At 37.7% G+C, this 9611-nt stretch overlaps 1 protein-coding gene across 1 annotated transcript; it reads right to left on the bottom strand.

The window, feature by feature from the left end:
* Positions 1-449: 449 nt before the first annotated feature.
* On the bottom strand, positions 450-6845 carry serpine1 (serpin peptidase inhibitor, clade E (nexin, plasminogen activator inhibitor type 1), member 1). Its single transcript, XM_040123156.1, has 9 exons — positions 6767-6845; positions 4427-4665; positions 3473-3697; positions 3149-3343; positions 2837-3035; positions 2536-2636; positions 1938-2024; positions 1137-1220; positions 450-1026 (listed from the first exon to the last, which is right to left on the bottom strand). Exons 2-9 carry the CDS (start codon positions 4662-4664, stop codon positions 980-982), a joined length of 1176 nt encoding a protein of 391 aa, XP_039979090.1. The 5' UTR covers position 4665; positions 6767-6845; the 3' UTR covers positions 450-979.
* Positions 6846-9611: the final 2766 nt, after the last annotated feature.

Raw genomic sequence — 9611 nt, 5'->3', positions numbered from 1 at the left:
GATGTGTTATTAGTGTGTGAATGTGTTTGTATATAGACAGTGCTGTTTGTATAGAAAAAAAGCACAATGTGAATTTGGCAGTAGTGTAAAGTGCTTTGAGTGGTCGATAAGACTAGAAAAGTGCTATATAAGTATAGTCAGTTTACCATTTATAGTGTCATGGTACTAACACTGAAGAGCATCTATTCGCACTGTGTTTTGTGGACCCATGTAGACACTTTTAATGTTTGAAATTAACTCTGACAGTCTCAATTTGTGTTTGATTGTTTATATTCATGTTATTTCATGGCACTACCTACCGGTGATGACCTTTTTGAAAAAAGAAATACCTATAATTTACCTAATGAAAATATGGATTGTAATATTAAAAATATTGAAAGACAAATCTCCTCAACCCTCTAGGGACCACAAACACTGCAGTTTTGTAAAAACATGGAATTTTAATAAATATAAATACTGCAACGATACAAATGCAATTTATCAACAACAAGACAAAAATAGACAATAAAATTAACTATTGTATTGTTAAAACAGATAAAAAATACATATTTTTTTATTACTATTCCAGGCATCAGTCTGTCTGCAGCAACATCTGTCTATGTGAAGTGCAACAGTGTCTGTTGTGTCAAACAACAGTAGACTACCTAATTTGTTCACTTTCCTTCATATTTCTTTCTGTCTTCGCAACCACAAACATTCAGATAAATAAATAAACAGCAAGCATATAAACTCTTTTCAAAGAATGTCTCAGTCAGTCCTGTTTCCAATGTCAGTTGTATCAAATCTCTTTGTCACTTTGTCCTTTTGTTATGGTATTAAGCACATTAAAAATAAACCTTTTCCGTGAAATAGACTGTAGAGTATTAAGCAGTCATAGGAATCCTGGCGGTCTGGTGTGGTCATCAAGTGTATGGTCATCATGTAGCGTATGAGTGGGAATAGTCAGATACAGCGGAATGAAGACAGGTCTTCGGAGTGGTCATTGTTGCTGAGGCTGGTTGAACTGACCCATGAACAAAACAGCACCTAAACATAGGAAGGAAAACAGTGGACACACCACACATGCTACTTGGACTGTTCAGCTGACTTGTATTGTAAAATGGGATTTCAAATGAAAATATAATAAAGAGTGTTACCTGTGTGTTTGTGTTGGATGAGGAAGAGGAACGGTCGGTCCAGAGTGATCTCCTCCACTGCCATACGAGAAAACATGACAGCAGCTAAGAGAGGGAAGAAAAGAAAAACAGGTCAGTGTCTGTAATGCGTGTAGGGGGCCCTATGCAAAAATTAGCTGTGGGCCCCCTTCATTGTTTCTGCATGGAGCGATTCCAAGCGGTGAATACAACTTGTCCCCATGTTTGCCTTGCATCTTATTTGTTTGTTGTAATTTCATTATACACTAAGATATATTTAGGAATACAACAATATCATCAGATTAGGTAATTATTATCACTTTATAATCTGTATAATTTCATGTTATGGTGAATACTCTTATACAAATTTGTGCCAGCCAATTACCATTCATTCCTCCCCCAACAGAATTTAAGTCCCCAACTGAATTTGAATTTGAATTTATAAACCACTTAATCACTATCAAAATAACATGACGTCCATTATGGAGATAGACTAAGCTAGTTTATCTCCATACTGGAAGTCAATACTGTGCCTCAGTGTTACTACATCACTAATATGTAGTGTTGTATGTGGTTCCTCTGTAAATTTGACTATTCAACTTTCATTTGCATGATTAATATAATTATAAATGTCCTTTGTAGCTAAAACTATTAAAATTCTAATTAATAGTAGAGCTAGTGCTTGATCAAAGAGAAAAAGCCATGATGAGTTGTATGTGTGTGTGGTGTGTGATGTGTCTGTGTGTGAGTGTAAGATAGAGGAAGACAGAGTGTGTGTTGTGTGAGATTCAGTTTTGAGCCTACCTGTTGCTGCTGCTCCCTTGGTTCCTTGCTCATTCACCTCAATCTTCACTCTCTGGAGGACCTTCGACACACACAGCCTTTCATCAGCTGGATGGCAGAAACACACACGTAAATGGTTAATCTCATTGCACTGTACTTATTGCATTTTTTAACATGGTCATGAGGTGTGGTAACTTGAATGTAGAGATTAGAAATAAAAAGCCCCAGATACAATTAAGGGTGAAATATGGACTAAATACAAAAATCTGATCTTTTCAGATGATAGGTGATTCTTCCCATCCTTCCTGTACTTTGAGCTTTTACCCCCAGGGAGTTGCTACAATTAAATAAGGGGCCACCCAAATGTGCAAAGAAAGTTGATCCTGCTAACTGCGCTTACAAATCTGAATGCAACCTCCGTCATTAACTGCATTTCGCATTTAGCCTCTTTTTGTATTTATTGATTATTTGATAACTGCATCTATGTTTTATAAAGACGTAATTTGTTGAGGTTTCTCCTCAGTTGTCTTGTTATTTTTATGTATACATGCTGTGAGATGAAGCCAAAGAAAAGTGTCTTTTTTTGTGCACAAAAAAATAACTAACTAAATTAACTTACTGGTGATCCGTGTGAAGTCAGCAGTAGCTAGGCTGAACATGTGTTCCAGACCCATGTTAAGCAGAGCAGTCTTCAAGTTCACCTCAGAGTTCAGAGTGAACCTTCAAAAACACACACAAGTCCTCAGTTTTCATCCTGGTTGGCTGCATTTTTTGCACATTTGATGCATATTGGGGCTTTGCCCACAATGCAATCAATATGACACAAACAAATGTAAAACTACATTTAATCTATGAGAAATCATTTTTTAAAATAAATTAATGTAAGCCAACCACATACTGTCTGACCACGGTCCCCTCACCTGGGCATGGCCAGCTGCCTCTTGACCTTCCTCAGTTCTGCCCTCCACTGCTGAATCCTCTGGCTGCTCAGATCTGCACTGAGCATGCTCAGTGGAACTTCAGGCTCAAATGGTGACACTAGGAGCATGCTGAGTGAGTCACCCTCATATGGGAGCTCAATGACATCATAGTCCACCCCGTCAGTAGTTACAAACTCACCTGTTGATTAAGGAGAAGGAGATAGATGTAGTTTCTACTTAGCAGACAGACCGTCTGTCATCTGTGGAACCCAGTATCAGACTGAGATAAAAGCGTGCGCTGGATCAGCGTACCATAGTTGAAGTGGTTTGTGAGTCTCATCATGTGCACGGGCACAGTGCTGCCATTGGCACAATGGAACATCCTCTCCTGTGTCAGTGTTGGGTCAAAGGGAACTTTCCAGAGGCCCTGGAAGTTGAGGGCATTAAGGAGGACCAGGCGGGTCTCATCATTCAGAGATCCAGATGCCAAGAACTCAGGGATGGCACCTACAGAAGAAAAGATAAAAAATAAGTCACAAAAAATGGAAGCAAAGAAAACAATCCCTCTGGTGGTTGCAGAGGAGTACTTTAGAGAATTCTGCAAATGACAAGCTGTAAGCTGGATGGTGTGAGTACCTGCAGTGTGGTCTGAGACCCATGAGTTGATGATGATGACTGCCTGGTCTGGATTAGTAAAGTCTACCTGGTGAGGGTGGGCCTGGAAGGCCTTGGCCAGGGCCCGGCGGTATCCCTTCTCCAGGCTCATTTTCCTCTCCACCATCACACCGCTGGCTATCTCCACCCCCTTCTCACTGGACAGATCCCGCTGCAGGAGACGCTGCTGCCGTGACATCCCTCGCTCTGCAGAAGAGGGAACCTCAGTGTTTGTTTTGTGGTTACACCAATAATACACCAATGTAACTGTCAAATTCACAGAAATATTTGTCCACCTGTTCAGAAATCCATACCACATCTGCTCTGTCACCTCACTTGCAATCTGTATTGCAAGCTGGAAGTGTTAGATGTCTTGCGACTTTCTGACTTATTTTTACAATTAGCTTTTAGTTTCCTGCTTTTTTAAACTTTTTTTTTCTTGTAACCTTTATTGTGTATTTTATGTGCTCTTATGTGTGACATTATGTAAAGCATTTTGTACTTGTTTTTGATAAGTTCAAAGTGTATTAATTATTGTTGTTATTATTGTTATTAGGATTATGAATTGTTGTTTTTTTAGTGTTCTAATGCAATACAGGGAATTCCTTAATTAGTAGTGGAAATACTTTTATTCCAATTCTAATTGTTATTATTGTCACAAAAGCTACTACAGCTACTACAGTGAGACTAGTTGGCACTGTTACATGGATAGTCATAGCTGGGTGCATAATTGTATGTATATAGCTGATTAAGACTTTTTGCATTGCATTTGATATAGAGAGATATTTTTGAGCTTTTGTTTTTAATTGTTGTCCTTATGCAGTGGAAACCACTGTGTAATTATATTCAGTTTTTTCCTGTATATTGTCTGGTGTTGCATTAGTTCAGTTTTCTAATAGAATCCCCAAATCATCTTTTAATCCATGTATCACTCACCTTGCAGAGAAAAGCCCATAGTAGTAGTTAAGACCTTAAGTGTGTTTCCGGCAGCACCAAGCTGAGCCATGGACAGGACAGAGGCCATGCCATAAGGGGAGAAGGCCACGTTCTTGTCCACAGAGCCCTGGCCCAGCTGGAAGAAGACTTTCAGGCCAAAATCAGTCTGTTTATTCTGCAGGGAGCCAAGCCCCACTCTGCTCAGGGTCAGCAGCAGGAAAATGTAAATGCAAAGCATCCTGGGAAAGAAAGAAGAAGGTTGAGTATGGTTGGTTTAAGTTCAGATCCACCTTACAGCAGGTACACTTGAATTTAACACTTGTGTTTAAAACTATCCATTTTAAACACAAGTGAATCTGTGGGCAATCAATGGATCCCACATTTGTTTGTGAGTTCACTTGTTTCTGTTTCTTATTGAAGGAAACAGTGAGTATATTAGATTGTGTAACACTGCAGAGAAATTCCAAACACCTCTCAAATGTTTTCTATAAATAAGGGAGTTAGGAAAGAAGCCAAGGATATTTTTAGCTTCCAGAAAGCTGAACACTGTTCAAGGATGTAGTCATACAGGAAATGATTTCACATCAGTGACTGTGATAATTGAAAACAAATGGAAAAAATGACTTTTTTTGGCATTCATACAATTAAATGTATTTTGCACTAAACAAAAGGAAAAAGAATTTAATCACAAACAAGGTTTTAAGCAAAAGTTGCCAATGTATTCACAAAAAGAAACAAGAGAGAAAAAGAATAAATCATAGACATTGCTTTGTTTTTATAGGTCATAAGCATCAAGGTTGTGAACCACTGATTTAATCCATTAGTTAAAAATTTAGTCTATTCCATCCCACCCTCCGAACTGTATCTCCATTATATATAATTCATACTTCTGCCCTGGTCTAATTATTAACTTTTCTATGTTATTTAACTATGGTCTTCATATTCAAACTATTCACTACATTGTTTCACATATGTAGATCCTTCATTTCTAATATAAGATCCAATTTGAAGTAGCTGAACTAACCCTTTTTAATTTTTGAGGGCACAAATGCCGTCAGTGAAGTTATATTGTATTACAAGTGTGTGTGTGTGTGTGTGTGTGTGTATGTGGGTGTGTGTGTGTGTGTGTGTGTGTGTGTGTGACTGATGCTGACATCCGTAGTATACAGTACAATGTAGGTACAGCAGCTTTACATAGCAGCTGAATCATGGAACAACACTGTGACCCCTGCCTCTATTTGCAAAACTACTCACTCCCAGCTTTGAACTAACACAAATTCACTGTCACATTCAAAAAAGAAGTAAAGCACTTTGGACTCTACTGCCTGCATATTTGCACTTAGTTGCTCCCTGTAGAGCCAAACTGTTTTAAATCTATATTTAGTTTTGAACACTACTTGTATCTCTTGTGAGTCATATCAAAGAAAAATTTTAATTGAAAATTTCAATTACTAATGCAGCGTGCGCATGTCTAAGGAGCTCTTTAATGTTGCTTCTTGTTAGGATGGAGTTATTTTTGCTACTTTATATTCTGGTGTTGGGTAGTTTATTCTATAACAATCAACAGATTGCATGTTTTGTATGTAAAATGTAAATGGTTAAAGTAACCAGTAAGTAAAGAATCTCAAAATCTAAATGAGTTCATGTACTTTAATATTACTGTCGACCACTGTTAGTATTAAATCTACAGAAAATTAATTTGTAATAATTTATGGGTAGGCTATAATAATGGCTATAACTCCACCACCACTACTACAAAATAATGTCCGGATTGCAGTAACCACTGAGGACACTGAGGTCATATCTGAAGTTCCCTTTATGGGAATCTGGGAATTTTAAGAAAACCACAGAGACCTGACCATGATATTTCTTAAATACTGGCTACAGCCGTGAATAATGCTACCTCTGTTTGTACTGTTTTAATCTTGTAACTCTTATCTACAGAATTGTATTGCTTATGCTGCTAATGCTTCATAACTGTCATATGCATATGTTGAAACAAACATAATATTAACTGTTATATCACACACACACACACACACACGCACACACTCACTTTCACACACACGAACACACACACACATATATATATATATATATATATATATATATATACATATATAATATTATATTACTGTAACACATTATTTAAATTTAAGAAATTTTAAGAAAACTGCCTTTACTTTGGTGCTCCAAATGGAAGACTGACAGTGATTCTATTCCCTGTAATTTGGCATGATTCTGTTATTGCACCCTAAAACTAAAAGATTCTGCCATTATTTTATACATATAATTCTAATTTCTAAGGTTCTAAGTTTTTTATCCATTTGTAATTCCTACCTTTTGGTTGGAGTGTGTTAGATGTAGTGCAGCAGGTCTCTGTTGTTTCAGCTTCAGTCTCCTTCTCTGCTGCTGCTGCTTATGTCTGAAAGACTGAATGAGTGTATGTCTTTTTATAGTGTAGAGCTGCATGGTTGAAAGCCCCACCCCCACCTACGCACACACATTATTAGAGACAATGATGTCATCTGACACTGTCTGGACAAGCTTCCTTTTCATGAACACATACTCTCCCTCCTTGTCCCTTTCACTCTCTTCTCTCTCAGTCTGTCTCTTTTGCCCAAAGCATGACATACCATATGGAAACTCACTTAACTGTTTTTCCTGTCTCTTTTAAATGCACACACACATCACCCTGGAATGTGCAGGACAGTCATGTTTTTTATTCATGGATCCCTTTGGGTCTCTGAATGTCTAAATGTGATAAATGTTGCAGGTTGTCATCAGCTGGCTGACAGCCAGATGCTACACCATCATACTCTGTGTTTTCCCTGAAGAAAATGTCTAGAGGCTGTAGAGGAAATGGGTGTAATTTTTTTTCATGTTTCATTTTCTCATGAATGAAAACACTTTGTGATCTTAACATAACCTTTGATCATTAGTTAAAAACATATCAGATTACAATGTTTGCCTAAGTTTCATTGTACTTTGGTCCAGGGAAAGATTTTTAACAAGTGGCCAAACAAATGAGAATGAAACAATAAAAATCTAATAGTGATACTGAAAATATACCATGCTTCCTGCACTGTGCCATATTGGTATGCAGAGGACAACAAACCTGTCTTAAAAATGGAAATTTACTGTTTCCTAGTCACTATCGACTGGTAAAACAGGATCATCATGCCATGTTTTGAGAAATACAAAAAATTAAGAAATGGAAATTAGTTTCAAAGTTCACTCTTGCCCTTGTTGAAAAAATAAATTTGCCTCAAACTCCATGTAGTAGCTGTCCTGGAGCTTTCAATCATATCACATGACTTTCATCACCAGAAGGAGTTCAGTTTTGCAATTGTAAAAGTTATTTTACTCCAACATGGATGAGAAGACCATGGGATATACAGAGCATTCAGAAAGTAATTCAGACCTCTTCACTTTTTTCAAATTTTGTTATGTTGCAGCCTTATGCTAGAATTGTTTAAATTCATTTTTTCCCTCATAAATCTACTCTCAAGATTGTGTCGAGGCACAGATGACAGAGATGACCGAGAACCTGATGGTCACTCTGGCTGAGCTCAATAGATCCTGTGTGGAGATGTGAGAAACTTCCAGAAGGACAACCTTCACTGCAGCACTCCACCAATCAGGGCTTTATGGCAGAGTGGCTAGATGGAAGCTCCCTCTCAGTGAAAGACACATGAAAGCCCAGCTTGGAGTTTGCAACCATGCACCTAAAGGACTCTCAGACTGTGAGAAACAAGATTCTCTGGTCTGATGAAACCAAGATTGAATTGTTTGAGTGTTATGTCTTGAGGAAACCAGGCATTTTAGCATAAGGCTGCAACATTACAAACATGAAAAACTACTTTCTGAGTGCGCTGTAACTTTAGTAATTGTTTTGTCAAAATTCAATTGTAGCTTCTCTTCTCAGCTAGTTTAGTTTTTGTTGATGTTATGCCATCTTGAAAAACCCAGTTGGAAGTATGTACTAGTACCAAACCTATAAGTATTGATTGTACAGCTCACTCAGGCATCATGTCAATGATGAAATCTATCATGACTGACCAGTCATAAAAGCTATCAGGATATTCAGCACAATCTAATGTAATAGTAGTTCAGATAAGACTGATCTTCATATATTTTTTTTATTTTTTTTAATTTCAGCTATGCAGGCTCAAGATTTTAAGGGTGCTCCAACAACTATAGTCCAAGCATCTGCCATTACATTTGGTGTGGACATAATCTCCAGAGGATGATTCTTTGTGATTGTCGTGACCTCCTCCTCATTCCCCCAATCAGGCTAAAAACCCGTTTGACTTAAACTTTGGCCAGTGCCAAGGTATCAAAGTTTCTGAGGATATTCACAGTCCCAACTGAATGAATCCTAATGTTCTTGGTGACCCTTTCGGTGCTAGCATTAATCCAAAATATGTGCTCTCTCTCTCTGCCAATTTTCAAATTTGCACCCATATTTCCAAGTAGATAAGCTTGTTATAATTTAATCATATTTTCCTTATCATTTTTACCACCAAGCCAGCAGTTCATGTTACTTAGCGGGGCTTTAACATTAGCTTATCTTTCATACAGTCACTAGATTCTCACTTTGGGTGGTGACACAAAACACCAAATTTGGTCATGGCTTCCAACATTCCTTATCCCACTACTCACCAAGCATCTGGTAGAAAGGACAGAAAATGGGAATTAACACACTTTTTCCAAATCTAGCTGGATTGAGTCCTCTGGCAGACCAACAAAAATAACAATTGAAGCTACTTTGTCTGTTAGAAGTTTTAGAAGTTAGAAACCAAAACCAGTAGGAGGTTCCTGGATCCGACATGACTTAGCTGCCTATGGTGTGTTTGATGGCTCAGTTTTGGACAAACTAATGTATCCAGGAAGCGTTTAGGCATGGCAAATACTAAGCAATTGAGGGAGAAAATAAAGGGGTTTCTACCTGCACTCCAATTCAATGGAAGCAAATAGAATAAAGCTTTGAGCAATTATCCAGAGTGACAGAAACACTGAACGTTAACAATTAAAATACATAAAACGTACAAAAGGGGCATTTATATAAAAGAAATGTCACAGTCTCAATTAATAGATTTACAACAGCTGCCTAAGCAAATAATGCCAACCCTAGCACTAAACAGAATATTGATATTGGTGGAGTCTGCAGAATCCTGTGTTT

This window comes from Xiphias gladius, unplaced genomic scaffold, assembly GCF_016859285.1.
Source record: "Xiphias gladius isolate SHS-SW01 ecotype Sanya breed wild unplaced genomic scaffold, ASM1685928v1 HiC_scaffold_1478, whole genome shotgun sequence".
Taxonomy (NCBI): domain Eukaryota; kingdom Metazoa; phylum Chordata; class Actinopteri; order Istiophoriformes; family Xiphiidae; genus Xiphias; species Xiphias gladius.
Note: the sequence above shows the minus strand (reverse complement) of the source record. Positions and strands in the feature narration are given on the sequence as shown.

Coding starts and splice junctions, on each gene's coding strand:
- serpine1 (XM_040123156.1), bottom strand. CDS start 4,664: ATGCTTTGCATTTACATTTTCCTGCTGCTGACCCTGAGCAGAGTGGGG. Junction 3,344..3,472: donor GGTCTCAGACCACACTGCAG/GTACTCACACCA, acceptor TTTCTTCTGTAG/GTGCCATCCCTGAGTTCTTG. Junction 3,036..3,148: donor CACAAACCACTTCAACTATG/GTACGCTGATCC, acceptor CTTAATCAACAG/GTGAGTTTGTAACTACTGAC.